This window comes from Scyliorhinus torazame, chromosome 17 (genome assembly GCF_047496885.1).
Source record: "Scyliorhinus torazame isolate Kashiwa2021f chromosome 17, sScyTor2.1, whole genome shotgun sequence".
Taxonomy (NCBI): domain Eukaryota; kingdom Metazoa; phylum Chordata; class Chondrichthyes; order Carcharhiniformes; family Scyliorhinidae; genus Scyliorhinus; species Scyliorhinus torazame.
In genome coordinates this window covers 90,367,546-90,382,934 of record NC_092723.1, presented here as the reverse complement: position 1 = coordinate 90,382,934, position 15,389 = coordinate 90,367,546, and the positions used below count along the sequence as shown (strand labels likewise).

The 15,389-nt window shown below is 50.7% G+C and overlaps 1 protein-coding gene across 12 annotated transcripts in view; it reads right to left on the bottom strand.

Moving 5' to 3' along the window:
• LOC140393996 (voltage-dependent L-type calcium channel subunit alpha-1S-like) overlaps window positions 1-15,389 on the bottom strand; it is an 804,045-nt gene that overhangs the window by 687,005 nt on the left and 101,651 nt on the right. For 11 of the 12 annotated variants that reach the window (XM_072480735.1, XM_072480727.1, XM_072480737.1 and 8 more), the window contains exon 7: window positions 2,987-3,147. In XM_072480735.1, the coding sequence (XP_072336836.1) occupies window positions 2,987-3,147 (161 nt within the window). Of the gene's footprint in view, window positions 1-2,986; window positions 3,148-15,389 lie in introns of those variants that run through there. The other variant, XM_072480739.1, reaches the window with a different exon arrangement.

The window sequence follows — 15,389 nt, the reverse complement described above, 5'->3', positions numbered from 1 at the left end:
GGACACCTGCACTGCCTTCCTACTCTAGCACTTGTCTTTTGGTCACCCATTTTATATCTCCCTCAGTACCTTTCACCTGCGGTGTGACCAACTCGCTAAACGTGCTATCCACGACGTCCTCAGCATCGCGGATGCTCCAAAGTGAGTCCATCCGCAGCTCCAGAGCCGTCAAGCGGTCTAAGTGACTGACACTTAACTGCCAACCAGTTATGTGAGTGGCTGGGGCAACCCTTGTTAACCTACACTGCAGAATTCTAGCTTAATTTAAATTAATTTAAACTCCTGAAATTTAAAAGGAGCTGCCTTACTGATTTGATTCAATTCCCAGGTAGATTCAAATTCCCAAACTCACTCTTGGTTCTGTCTCACTCTGGCTGTGTCTTCTCTGGCTCACTGGGAGAATTTGGGGGATCCATTACCAGGGGAGGGACTGGGTGTGTATTGGGAGGGGTTTATTACCAGGGGAGGGACTGGGTGTGTATTAGTGGGGTTTATTACCAGGGGAGGGGCTGGGTGTGTATTAGTGGGGTTTATTAATGGAGGATGGGTTGGCTGTATATTGGGGGGGGGGGGGGGGGGTTATTACCAGGGGAGGGGCTGAGTTTGTATTGGGTGGGGTTTAATACCAGAGATGGAGCTGGGTGTATATTGGAGGGGGTCTATTACCAGAGGACGGGTTGTCTGTTTTGCGGGGGTCTCCATTAACAGGGGAGGGGCTAAGTGTGTATTGGGAGGGGTTTATTACCAGGGGCTGGGTGTGTATAGGCAGGGGTTTATTACCAGGGGAGGCGCTGGGTGTGTATTGGGAGAGGTTTATTACCAGGGCAGGGGCTGGGTGTGTATTGGGGCATCCATTACCAGGGGAGGGGCTGGGTGTGTATTGGGGCATCCATTACCAGGGGAGGGGCTGGGTACGTATTCAGAGCTGTTTATTACCAGGGGAGGGGCTGGGTGTGTATTGGGGCATCCATTACCAGGGGAGGGGCTCGGTGTGTATTCGGAGGGGTTTATTACCAGGGGAGGGGCTGGGTGCGCATTGGGGCATCCATTACCAGGGAGGGGCTGGGTATGTACTAGGAGGGGTTTATTACCAGGGGAGGGGCTGGGTGCGTATTGGGGCATCCATTACCGGGGAGGGGCTGGGTATGTACTAAGAGGGGTTTATTACCAGGGGAGGGGCTGGGTATGTACAAGGAGGGGTTTATTACCATGGGAGGGGCTGAGTGTGTATTGGGAGGGGTTTATAACCAGGGGAGTGGCTGGGTGTGTATTGGGAGGGGTTTATTACCAGGGGAGGGGCTGGGTGTGTATTGGGAGGGGTTTATAACCTGGGGAGGGGCTGAGTATGTATTGGGAGGGGTTTATTAACAGGTGAGGGGCTGGGTGTGCATTGGGGGATCCATTACCAGGGGAGAGGCTGGGTATGTATTGGGAGGGGCTTATTACCAGGGGAGGGGCTGGGTGTGTATTGTGGGCTTTATTACCAGGAGAGTGGCTGGGTGTGTATTGGGAGGGGTTTATTACCAAGGGAGGGGCTGGGTGTTTATTGGGAGGGGTTTATAGCCAGGGTAGGGACTGGGTGTGTATTAGGGGTTTTATTACCGGGGAGGGGCTGGGTATGTATTGGGGGGTGGGGTTATTACTAGATGATGGGCTGGGTGTGTATTGGGGGTTCTATTACCAGGGGAGGGACTGGGTGTGTATTGCGAGGGATTTATAACCAGGGGAGGGGCTGGGTGTGTATTGGGAGGGGTTTATAACCAGGGGAGGGACTGGGTGTGTATTAGTGGGGTTTATAATCAGGGGAGGGACTGGGTTTGTATTAGTGGGGTTTATTACCAGGGGAGGGACTGGGTGTGTATTGGGAGGGGTTTATTACCAGGGGAGGGACTGCGTGTGTATTAGTGGGATTTATTACCAGGGAAGGGATTAGGTGTGTATTTGTGGGGTTTATTACTGAAATATGGGTTGGGTGTATATTAGGGGGGGGGGTTTATTACCAGGAGAGGGGTTGAGTTTGTGTTGGGTGGAGTTTATTACCAGAGATGGGGCTGGATGTATAGTGGGGGGTGTCTATTACCAGAGGACAGGTTGTCCGTTTTACAGGGGTCTCCATTAACAGAGAAGGGGCTGGAGCTGTTTTGGAGGGGTTTCCTTTACCAGAGGAGGGTTAGGGTATGTACTGGAGGGGTCTCCATTATCAGAGGAGGGGTATGGTGTGCAGTGGAGGGGAGAGGCTGGGTGTATATTGGGAGGTCTGTTACCATTGGAGAGGCTGGGTGTGTATTGGGGGTTCTGGCATGAGGGGACATAGCTTTAAACTGAGGGGTAATAGATATAGGACAGAGGTCAGAGGTAGGTTCTTTACGCAAAGAGTAGTGAGGCCATGGAATGCCCTACCTGCAACAGTAGTGAACTCGCCAACATTGAGGGCATTTAAAAGTTTATTGGATAAACATATGGATGATAATGGCATAGTGTAGGTTAGATGGCTTTTGTTTCGGTGCAACATCGTGGGCCGAAGGGCCTGTACTGCGCTGTATCGTTCTATGTTCTATGTTACCATGGGAGAGGTTGGGTGTCTATTGCGGGGTCTGTTATCATAGGAGAGGCTGGATGTGTATTGGGGGGTCTGTTCCCATGGGAGATGCTGGGTGTGTGTTCTGTTACCATGGGAGAGGCTGGGTGTGTATTGGGGGTTCTGTTACCATTGGAGAGGCTGGGTGTGTGTTCTGTTACCATGGGAGAGGTTGGGTGTGTATGGGGGGGTCTGTTATCATAGGAGAGGCTGGATGTGTTCTGTTACCATAGGAGAGGCTGGGTGTGTATTGGGTGGTCTGTTGCCATGGGAGAGGTTGGGTGTGTATTGGGGGGTCTGTTACCAGGGGATGAGCAGAGCTTGTATTTGGGGGTTGGGGGAATGGGGTGGAGTACCTCTAATGCTCGCGATAATGCTGACTCTGGTGTTTACAAGTTCTGATCTTACCCTGAATGTTGGTCAGCCAGTCAGGTTCACGGTGGTGCTCCAATGCTATCATTAGAGTGTTGAGGAAAACCAGGAAAATCACCAACCAGTAGAAGAAGTTGGATTTCACCAATGCTCTGCACTTCCGCCTGAACATCCGATTCCACCTCTGACACCACCAACTGCAGGAAAAATTGAGAAGTAAATCCCTAGCCCAGCTCTGTTTACAGACCTAAACACCACTGAATACCCTCCATTCAACCCTCCCACCTGTGACAAGGCAGTCGGAATTTGCTGAGCTCCTCCTTCCAACACCAATTTTGGGGGCTCTGGCTGTGTCAGGAAATGGCAGGATTCTGGGTGGCATGGTGATGCAGTGGTTAGCACTGCTGCCTCACAACGCTAAGGACCGGGCTCGATCCCAACCCCGGGCCACTGTCCGTGTGGAGTTTGCACATTTTCCCCGTGTCTGCGTGGGTCTCACCCCCATAACCCAAAGATGTTCAGGGTAGGTGGATTGGCCATGCTAAATTGCCCCTTAATTGGAAAAACTAAAAAAAAATGAAATGGCCAGGATTCTGAGGCCAGGCCCCAATGGCAGTAATCACCATGAACCGGGGAAATCACGTTGTTCCACCTCCCCATAAACCATGCCTGAGTAGGCAATCCAGCACAAAGAGTCAACAACATAATGTCAACCTGCAGTTAGAATAGAATAGAATAGAATCCCTACAGTGCAGAAGGAGGCCATTCAGCCCATCGAGTTTTCACAGTCCCTTTGAATGGCCTACCCATTTCCACTCCCCATGCTAACCACTGTGCCCCGGTGTCTCCTACATAATTACTTAGTTACATACTTAGCACACCAGCTTTCCTTACCTTACCTGAAAGGCATCAAGTGAACCAATTGGATTTTTAGATCTAACAGTTACATTGACATCCCACGAGCAGAAAGACCTGCATTGATGTGGCTTCTTTCAAAATCTCAGCAAGTTCCAAATTGCCTTTCATAATTTGGTTGTACTGAATATGAGTTATGCCGAAAAAAAAATCTATCAAAGCTTATCGTCTTGCACTCATCAGAACAGAACATGCTTTAACGGAATGTAGGTGCCACTGGCTAGGTAAGAATTTGTTTCCCAGAACTACAGAACCATAGAAAAGCTACGGTGCAGAAAGAGTTCATTCAGCCCATCGTATGTGCACCGATCAACAAAGAAAAAAAAAGAAACAAGCCGCTCATTTTAATCCCACTTTCCAGCACCTTGGGCGGGATTCTCCGACACCGCCCCCCCCCCCCCCGACGGGTCAGAGAATCGCCGGGGGCTGGTGTGAATCCCGCCCCCGCCGTGTTCTGAAGTGTCTGCCACCAAAGATTCGGAGGGGGCGGGAATCGCGCCGCGCCGGTCGCGGGAATCACACCGTACCGGTCGGTGGGCCCACCCCCGCCGATTCTCCGGCCCGCGATGGGCCAAAGTCCCGCTGTTATAATGCCTGTCTGCCAGCGTGGATTAAACCACCTTTTGAACGGCGGGACAAGGCGGCACGGGCGGGCTCAAACAAAGAACAAAGAAATGTACAGCACAGGAACAGGCCCTTCGGCCCTCCAAGCCCGTGCCGACCATACTGCCCGACTAAACTACAATCTTCTACACTTCCTGGGTCCGTATCCTTCTATTCCCATCCTATTCATATATTTGTCAAGATGCCCCTTAAATGTCCCTATCGTCCCTGCCTCCACTACCTCCTCCGGTAGTGAGTTCCAGGCACCCACTACCCTCTGCGTAAAAAACTTGCCTCGTACATCTACTCTAAACTTTGCCCCTCTCACCTTAAACCTATGCCCCCTAGTAATTGACCCCTCTACCCTGGGGAAAAGCCTCTGACTATCCACTCTGTCTATGCCCCTCATAATTTTGTATACCTCTATCAGGTCGCCCCTCAACCTCCTTCGTTCCAGTGAGAACAAACCGAGTTTATTCAATCGCTCCTCATAGCTTATGCCCTCCATACCAGGCAACATTCTGGTAAATCTCTTCTGCACCCTCTCTAAAGCCTCCACATCCTTCTGGTAGTGTGGCGACCAGAATTGAACACTATACTCCAAGTGTGGCCTAACTAAGGTTCTATACAGCTGCAACATGACTTGCCAATTCTTATACTCAATGCCCCGGCCAATGAAGGCAAGCATGCCGTATGCCTTCTTGACTACCTTCTCCACCTGTGTAGCCCCTTTCAGTGATCTGTGGACCTGTACTCCTAGATCTCTTTGACTTTCAATACTCTTGAGGGTTCTACCATTCACTGTATATTCCCTACCTGCATTAGCCCTTCCAAAATGCATTACCTCACATTTGTCCAGGTTAAACTCCATCTGCCATCTCTCCGCCCAAGTCTCCAGACAATCTAAATCCTGCTGTATCCTCAGACAGTCCTCATCGCTATCCGCAATTCCACCAACCTTTGTGTCGTCTGCAAACTTACTAATCAGACCAGTTACATTTTCCTCCAAATCATTTATATATACTACAAAGAGCAAAGGTCCCAGCACTGATCCCTGTGGAACACCACTGGTCACAGCCCTCCAATTAGAAAAGCATCCCTCCATTGCTACCCTCTGCCTTCTATGGCCTAGCCAGTTCTGTATCCACCTTGCCAGTTCACCCCTGATCCCGTGTGACTTCACCTTTTGTACCAGTCTACCATGAGGGACCTTGTCAAAGGCCTTACTGAAGTCCATATAGACAACATCTACTGCCCTACCTGCATCAATCATCTTAGTGACCTCCTCGAAAAACTCTATCAAGTTAGTGAGACACGACCTCCCCTTCACAAAACCGTGCTGCCTCTCACTAATACGTCCATTTGCTTCCAAATGGGAGTAGATCCTGTCTCGAAGAATTCTCTCCAGTAATTTCCCTACCACTGAAGTAAGGCTCACCGGCCTGTAGTTCCCGGGATTATCCCTGCCACCCTTCTTAAACAGAGGAACAACATTGGCTATTCTCCAGTCCTCCGGGACATCCCCTGAAGACAACGAGGATCCAAAGATTTCTGTCAAGGCCTCAGCAATTTCCTCTCCAGCCTCCTTCAGTATTCTGGGGTAGATCCCATCCGGCCCTGGGGACTTATCTACCTTAATATTTTTTTAAGACACCCAACACCTCGTCTTTTTGGATCACAATGTGACCCAGGCTATCTACACCCCCTTCTCCAGACTCAACATCTACCAATTCCTTCTCTTTGGTGAATACTGATGCAAAGTATTCATTTAGTACCTCGCCCATTTCCTCTGGCTCCACACATAGATTCCCTTGCCTATCCTTCAGTGGGCCAACCCTTTCCCTGGCTACCCTCTTACTTTTTATGTAAGTGTAAAAAGCCTTGGGATTTTCCTTAACCCTATTTGCCAATGCCTTTTCATGACCCCTTCTAGCCCTCCTGACTCCTTGCTTAAGTTCCTTCCTACTTTCCTTATATGCCACACAGGCTTCGTCTGTTCCCAGCCTTTTAGCCCTGACAAATGCCTCCTTTTTCTTTTTGACGAGGCCTACAATATCACTCGTCATCCAAGGTTCCCGAAAATTGCCGTATTTATCTTTCTTCCTCACAGGAACATGCCTGTCCTGTATTCCTTTCAACTGACACTTGAAAGCCTCCCACATGTCAGATGTTGATTTGCCCTCAAACATCCGCCCCCAATCTATGTTCTTCAGTTCCCGCCTAATATTGTTATAATTAGCCTTCCCCCAATTTAGCACATTCATCCTCGGACCACTCTTATCCTTGTCCACCAGTACTTTAAAACTTACTGAATTGTGGTCACTGTTACCGAAATGCTCCCCTACTGAAACATCTACCACCTGGCCGGGCTCATTCCCCAATACCAGGTCCAGTACCGCCCCTTCCCTAGTTGGACTGTTTACATATTGTTTTAAGAAGCCCTCCTGGATGCTCCTTACAAACTCTGCCCCGTCTAAGCCCCTGGCACTAAGTGAGTCCCAGTCAATATTGGGGAAGTTGAAGTCTCCCATCACCACAACCCTGTTGTTTTTACTCTTTTCCAAAATCTGTCTACCTATCTGCTCCTCTATCTCCCGCTGGCTGTTGGGAGGCCTGTAGTATACCCCCAACATTGTGACTGCACCCTTCTTATTCCTGATCTCTACCCATATAGCCTCACTGCCCTCTGAGGTGTCCTCTCGCTGTATAGCTGTGATACTCTCCTGAACAAGTAGCGCAACTCCGCCTCCCCTTTTACATCCCCCTCTATCCCGCCTGAAACATCTAAATCCTGGAACGTTTAGCTGCCAATCCTGCCCTTCCCTCAACCAGGTCTCTGTAATGGCAACAACATCATAGTTCCAAGTAGTAATCCAAGCTCTAAGTTCATCTGCCTTACCCGTAATGCTCCTTGCATTAAAACATATGCACTTCAGGCCACCAGACCCGCTGTGTTCAGCAACTTCTCCCAGTCTGCGCTGCCTCAGAGCCACACTGTCCCTATTCCCTAGTTCTCCCTCAATGCTCTCACCTTCTGACCTATTGCTCCCGTGCCCACCCCCCTGCCATACTAGTTTAAACCCTCCCGTGTGACACTAGCAAACCTCGCGGCCAGGATATTTATGCCTCTCCGGTTTAGATGCAACCCGTCCATCTTATACAGGTCACACCTGCCCCGGAAGAGCTCCCAGTGGTCCAGATAACAGAAACCCTCCCTCCTACACCAGCTGTTTAGCCACGTGTTTGTCTGCTCTATCTTCCTATTTCTAGCCTCACTGGCACGTGGCACAGGGAGTAATCCCGAGATTACAACCCTCGAGGTCCTGTCTTTTAACTTTCTGCCTAGCTCCCTGAACTCCTGCTGCAGGACCTCATGCCCCTTCCTGCCTATGTCGTTAGTACCAATATGTACAACGACCTCTGCCTGTTTGCCCTCCCCCTTCAGGATTCCCTCTACCCGTTCGGAGACATCCTGGACCCTGGCACCAGGGAGGCAACATACCATCCTGGAGTCTCTTTCACGTCCACAGAAGCGCCTATCTGTGCCCCTGACTATAGAGTCCCCTATAACTATTACTCTTCTGCGCTTTGACCCTCCCTTCTGAACATCAGAGCCAGCCGTGGTGCCACTGCTCTGGCTGCTGCTGTTTTCCCCTGATAGGCTATCCCCCCCGACAGTATCCAAAGGGGTATATCTGTTCGAGAGGGGGACAACCACAGGGGATTCCTGCACTGACTGCCTGCCCTTTCTGGTGGTCACCCATTTCTCTGCCTGCACCTTGGGTGTGACCACACTTACATAACTGCGATCTATGACGCTTTCCGCCACCTGCATGCTCCTAAGTGCATCCAATTGCTGCTCCAACCGAACCATGCGGTCTGTGAGGAGCTGCAGTTGGGTGCACTTTCTGCAGATGAAGCCATCCGGGACACTGGAAGCCTCCCGGACCTGCCACATCTCACAGTCAGAGCACAGCACCCCTCTAACTGACATTGCGTCAATTAATTAAAATTAAAATTTGTCTTTTTTTTTTTTTTAATACTTTTTTTAAATTTCAAAGTTACTGTCAACTATCTGTTTCCTAGCACTAGATTTCTAATAGAAATGCGATAGCTAACTATAATATTCTCCGATCTCTGGCTTAGATATCCTCTAAATTATAATTAAGTTATTATGTTTAATTAGATCCCAAATACTCAAAAAAATTTAGGTTAGAATCCCAACCAGCCACTCAGGTCACAGCTTTTCTGTGATGTCACTTCAGTTTCCCCCGGACACACACAATTTGAAAAACAGGTATAAAAGTAAAAATCACTTGCTTACCTTCTGAGATGTTCTCAGGTTCCCTCGCTGACAGAGACTGCTCCTCCACCTCCAATCCTTGACCTGCACAATGCTAATAATATAATAATATAATATGGCACTTACCTTACACCAATGGGTCTTATTATTAGGTTAGAGGAGGAGGGCGGGTGGGAGACACTACACGTGTAGTGTCTCGGGTTTCCTCTCCACCAGAATTTGTGGGGGGGGGGGGGGGGGGGGGGGGGCACTTGCCAGAGGTCGAACTTCCGGTTCCCGCCGAAATCCAAAGGGCTGCTCCTGCAAAGGTAAGTGCTTTTAAACTAACTACTCACCTCCCAGAAGGCCCCTGCGCACCGCTGCCGCCGAAATCCAAAGGGCTGCTCCTGCAAAGGTAAGTGCTTTTAAACTAACTACTCACCTCCCAGAAGGCCCCTGCGCACCGCTGCCGCCGAAATCCAAAGGGCTGCTCCTGCAAAGGTAAGTGCTTTTAAACTAACTACTCACCTCCCAGAAGGCCCCTGCGCACCGCTGCCGCCGAAATCCAAAGGGCTGCTCCTGCAAAGGTAAGTGCTTTTAAATTCACTACTCACCTCCAAGAAGGCCCCTGCGCACCGCTGCCGCCGAAATCCAAAGGGCTGCTCCTGCAAAGGTAAGTGCTTTTAAACTAACTACTCACCTCCCAGAAGGCCCCTGCGCACCGCTGCCGCCGAAATCCAAAGGGCTGCTCCTGCAAAGGTAAGTGCTTTTAAACTAACTACTCACCTCCCAGAAGGCCCCTGCGCACCGCTGCCGCCGAAATCCAAAGGGCTGCTCCTGCAAAGGTAAGTGCTTTTAAATTCACTACTCACCTCCAAGAAGGCCCCTGCGCACCGCTGCCGCCGAAATCCAAAGGGCTGCTCCTGCAAAGGTAAGTGCTTTTAAACTAACTACTCACCTCCCAGAAGGCCCCTGCGCACCGCTGCCGCCGAAATCCAAAGGGCTGCTCCTGCAAAGGTAAGTGCTTTTAAATTCACTACTCACCTCCAAGAAGGCCCCTGCGCACCGCTGCCGCCGAAATCCAAAGGGCTGCTCCTGCAAAGGTAAGTGCTTTTAAATTCACTACTCACCTCCAAGAAGGCCCCTGCGCACCGCTGCCGCCGAAATCCAAAGGGCTGCTCCTGCAAAGGTAAGTGCTTTTAAACTAACTACTCACCTCCCAGAAGGCCCCTGCGCACCGCTGCCGCCGAAATCCAAAGGGCTGCTCCTGCAAAGGTAAGTGCTTTTAAATTCACTACTCACCTCCAAGAAGGCCCCTGCGCACCGCTGCCGCCGAAATCCAAAGGGCTGCTCCTGTAAAGGTAAGTGCTTTTAAACTAACTACTCACCTCCCAGAAGGCCCCTGCGCACCGCTGCCGCCGAAATCCAAAGGGCTGCTCCTGCAAAGGTAAGTGCTTTTAAACTAACTACTCACCTCCCAGAAGGCCCCTGCGCACCGCTGCCGCCGAAATCCAAAGGGCTGCTCCTGCAAAGGTAAGTGCTTTTAAACTAACTACTCACCTCCCAGAAGGCCCCTGCGCACCGCTGCCGCCGAAATCCAAAGGGCTGCTCCTGCAAAGGTAAGTGCTTTTAAACTAACTACTCACCTCCCAGAAGGCCCCTGCGCACCGCTGCCGCCGAAATCCAAAGGGCTGCTCCTGCAAAGGTAAGTGCTTTTAAATTCACTACTCACCTCCAAGAAGGCCCCTGCGCACCGCTGCCGCCGAAATCCAAAGGGCTGCTCCTGCAAAGGTAAGTGCTTTTAAACTAACTACTCACCTCCCAGAAGGCCCCTGCGCACCGCTGCCGCCGAAATCCAAAGGGCTGCTCCTGCAAAGGTAAGTGCTTTTAAACTAACTACTCACCTCCCAGAAGGCCCCTGCGCACCGCTGCCGCCGAAATCCAAAGGGCTGCTCCTGCAAAGGTAAGTGCTTTTAAATTCACTACTCACCTCCAAGAAGGCCCCTGCGCACCGCTGCCGCCGAAATCCAAAGGGTCCTGGGGGTGGCGTGGGGTGACCTGGCCCCGGGGGGTGCCCCCACGGTGCCCCCACGGTGGCCTGGCTCGCGATCGGGGCCCACCGATCCGCGGGCGGGCCTGTGCCGTGGGGGCACTAAGAACAAAGAACAAAGAACAAAGAAATGTACAGCACAGGAACAGGCCCTTCGGCCCTCCAAGCCTGTGCCGACCATGCTGCCCGACTAAACTACAATCTTCTACACTTCCTGGGTCCGTATCCCTCTATTCCCATCCTATTCATGTATTTGTCAAGATGCCCCTTAAATGTCACTATCGTCCCTGCTTCCACCACCTGCTCCGGTAGCGAGTCCCAGGCACCCACTACCCTCTGCGTAAAAAACTTGCCTCGTACATCTACTCTAAACCTTGCCCCTCGCACCTTAAACCTATGCCCCCTTGTAATTGACCCCTCTACCCTGGGGAAAAGCCTCTGACTATCCACTCTGTCTATGCACCTCATAATTTTGTAGACCTCTATCAGGTCTCCCCTCAACCTCCTTCGTTCCAGTGAGAACAAACCGAGTTTATTCAACCGCTCCTCATAGCTAATGCCCTCCATATCAGGCAACATTCTGGTAAATCTCTTCTGCACTCTCTCTAAAGCCTCCACATCCTTCTGGTAGTGTGGCGACCAGAATTGAACACTATACTCCAAGTGTGGCCTAACTAAGGTTCTATACAGCTGCAACATGACTTGCCAATTCTTATACTCAATGCCCCGGCCAATGAAGGCAAGCATGCCGTATGCCTTCTTGACTACCTTCTCCACCTGTGTTGCCCCTTTCAATGACCTGTGGACCTGTACTCCTAGATCTCTTTGACTTTCAATGCTCTTGAGGGTTCTACCATTCACTGTATATTCCCTACCTGCATTAGACCTTCCAAAATGCATTGCCTCACATTTGTCCGGATTAAACTCCATCTGCCATCTCTCCGCCCAAGTCTCCAAACAATCTAAATCTTGCTGTATCCTCTGACAGTCCTCATCGCTATCCGCAATTGCACCAACCTTTGTGTCGTCTGCAAACTTACTAATCAGACCAGTTACATTTTCCTCCAAATCATTTATATATACTACAAAGACCAAAGGTCCCAGCACTGATCCCTGTGGAACACCACTGGTCACAGCCCTCCAATTAGAAAAGCATCCTTCCATTGCTACTCTCTGCCTTCTATGACCTAGCCAGTTCTGTATCCACCTTGCCAGCTCACCCCTGATCCCGTGTGACTTCATCTTTTGTACTAGTCTACCATGAGGGCCCTTGTCAAAGGCCTTACTGAAGTCCATATAGACAACATCCACTGCCCTACCTGCATCAATCATCTTAGTGACCTCCTCGAAAAACTCTATCAAGTTAGTGAGACACGACCTCCCCTTCACAAAACCATGCTGCCTCTCACTAATACGTCCATTATCTTCCAAATGGGAGTAGATCCTGTCTCGAAGAATTCTCTCCAGTAATTTCCCTACCACTGAAGTAAGGCTCACCGGCCTGTAGTTCTCTGGATTATCCTTGCTACCCTGCTTAAACAAAGGAACAACATTGGCTATTCTCCAGTCCTCCGGGACATCCCCTGAAGACAGTGAGGATCCAAAGATTTCTGTCAAGGCCTCAGCAATTTCCTCTCCAGCCTCCTTCAGTATTCTGGGGTAGATCCCATCAGGCCCTGGGGACTTATCTACCTTAATATTTTTTAAGACACCCAACACCTCGTCTTTTTGGATCTCAATGTGACCCAGGCTATCTACACACCCTTCTCCAGACTCAACATCCACCAATTTCTTCTCTTTGGTAATACTGATGCGAAGTATTCATTTAGTACCTCGCCCATTTCCTCTGGCTCCACACATAGATTCCCTTGCCTCACCTTCAGTGGGCCAACCCTTTCCCTGGCTACCCTCTTGCTTTTTATGTACGTGTAAAAAGCCTTGGGATTTTCCTTAACCCTATTTGCCAACGACGTTTCATGACCCCTTCTCGCCCTCCTGACTCCTTGCTTAAGTTCCTTCCTACTTTCCTTATATTCCACGCAGGCTTCGTCTGTTCCCAGCCTTTTAGCCCTGACAAATGCCTCCTTTTTCTTTTTGACGAGGCCTACAATATCTCTCGTTCTCCAAGGTTCCCGAAAATTGCCGTATTTATCCTTCTTCCTCACAGGAACGTGCCGGTCCTGAATTCCTTTCAACTGACACTTGAAAGCCTCCCACATGTCAGATGTTGATTTGCCCTCAAACATCCGCCCCCAATCTAGGTTCTTCAGTTCCCGCCTAATATTGTTATAATTAGCCTTCCCCCAATTTAGCAGATTCATCCTAGGACCACTCTTATCCTTGTCCACCAGTACTTTAAAACTTACTGAATTGTGGTCACTGTTACCGAAATGCTCCCCTACTGAAACATCTACCACCTGGCCGGGCTCATTCCCCAATACCAGGTCCAGTACCGCCCCCTTCCCTAGTTGGACTGTTTACATATTGTTTTAAGAAGCCCTCCTGGATGCTCCTTACAAACTCCGCCCTGTCTAAGCCCCTGGCACTAAGTGAGTTCCAGTCAATATTGGGGAAGTTGAAGTCTCCCATCACCACAACCCTGTTGTTTTTACTCTTTTCCAAAATCTGTCCACCTATCTGCTCCTCTATCTCCCGCTGGCTGTTGGGAGGCCTGTAGTAAACCCCCAACATTGTGACTGCACCCTTCTTATTCCTGATCTCTACCAATATAGCCTCACTGCCCTCTGAGGTGTCCTCCCGCAGTACAGCTGTGATATTCTCCCGAACCAGTAGCGCAACTCCGCCTCCCTTTTTACATCCCCCTCTATCCCGCCTGAAACATCTAAATCCTGGAACGTTTAGCTGCCAATCCTGCCCTTCCCTCAACCAGGTCTCTGTAATGGCAACAACATCATAGTTCCAAGTACTAATCCAAGCTCTAAGTTCATCTGCTTTACCCGTAATACTTCTTGCATTAAAACATATGCACTTCAGGCCACCAGACCCGCTGTGTTCAGCAACTTCTCCCTGTCTGCTCTGCCTCAGAGCCCCACTGTCCCTATTCCCTAGTTCTCCCTCAATGCTCTCACCTTCTGACCTATTGCTCCCATGCCCACCCCCCTGCCATACTAGTTTAAACCCTCCCGTGTGACACTAGCAAACCTCGCGGCCAGGATATTTATGCCTCTCCGGTTTAGATGCAACCCGTCCTTCTTATATAGGTCACACCTGCCCCGGAAGAGCTCCCAGTGGTCCAGGTAACGGAAACCCTCCCTCCTACACCAGCTGTTTAGCCACGTGTTTAGCTGCTCTATCTTCCTATTTCTAGCCTCACTGGCACGTGGCACAGGGAGTAATCCCGAGATTACAACCCTAGAGGTCCTGTCTTTTAACTTTCTGCCTAGCTCCCTGAACTCCTGCTGCAGGGCCTCATGCCCCTTCCTGCCTATGTCGTTAGTACCAATATGTACAACGACCTCTGCCTGTTTGTCCTCCCCCTTCAGGATGCCCTCTACCCGTTCGGGGACATCCTGGACCCTGGCACCAGGGAGGCAACATACCATCCTGGAGTCTCTTTCACGTCCACAGAAGCGCCTATCTGTGCCCCTGACTATAGAGTCCCCTATTATTATTGCTCTTCTGCGCTTTGACCCTCCCTTCTGAACATCAGAGCCAGCCGTGGTGCCACTGCTCTGGCTGCTGCTGTTTTCCCCTGATAGGCTATCCCCCCCGACAGTATCCAAAGGGGTATCCCTGTTCGAGAGGGGGACAACCACAGGGGAGTCCTGCACTGACTGCCTGCCCTTTCTGGTGGTCACCCATTTCTCTGCCTGCACCTTGGGTGTGACCACATTTACATAACTGCGATCTATGACGCTTTCCGCCACTCTTTTTCTTCCGCCTTCGCCATGGTCTTCACTATGGCAGAGGAGGAAGAGACCCCCTCCCCTGCGCATGGATGACGTCAGCAGCTGCTGACGCTCCCGCGCATGTGCGGACCCGCGTCACCCGGCGAAGACCTTTCGGCATCGGCTGGCGTGGCACCAAAGGCCTTTCCCGCCAGCCGGTGGAGCGGAAACCGCTCCAGCGCAGGCCTAGCCCCTCAAGGTGAGGGTTTGGCCCCTAAAGGTGCGGAGATTTCCGCACCTTTAGGGCGGCCCGACGCTGGAGTGGTTCCCGCCACTCCATCACGCCGGGACCCCCTGCCCCGCCGGGTAGGGGAGAATCCCGCCCCTTATCTGTAACTTTGCAGGTTCCAGCACTTGAGATGCTGATCCAAGTACCTTTTGAATGAGTTGAGCATTTCAGCCTCAACCACCAATTCAGGCAGTGAACACCAGACACCCATCACTCTCTGAGTGAAAAAAATTTGCCTCATGTCCCCTCTATCCCTTCTACAAATCACCTAAATCTATGCACCCTGGTAATTGACCCCTCCACTGGGGGAAACAAGTCTTTTCTCTCTGCCCTATCTCGGCCCCTCATAATTTTGTACAAATCAATTAAGTCACCTCTTAACCTCCTCTGTTCTAAGGAAAACAAACAATCTCTCCTCATAGCTTCAATTTTTAAACCCTGGCAACATTCTT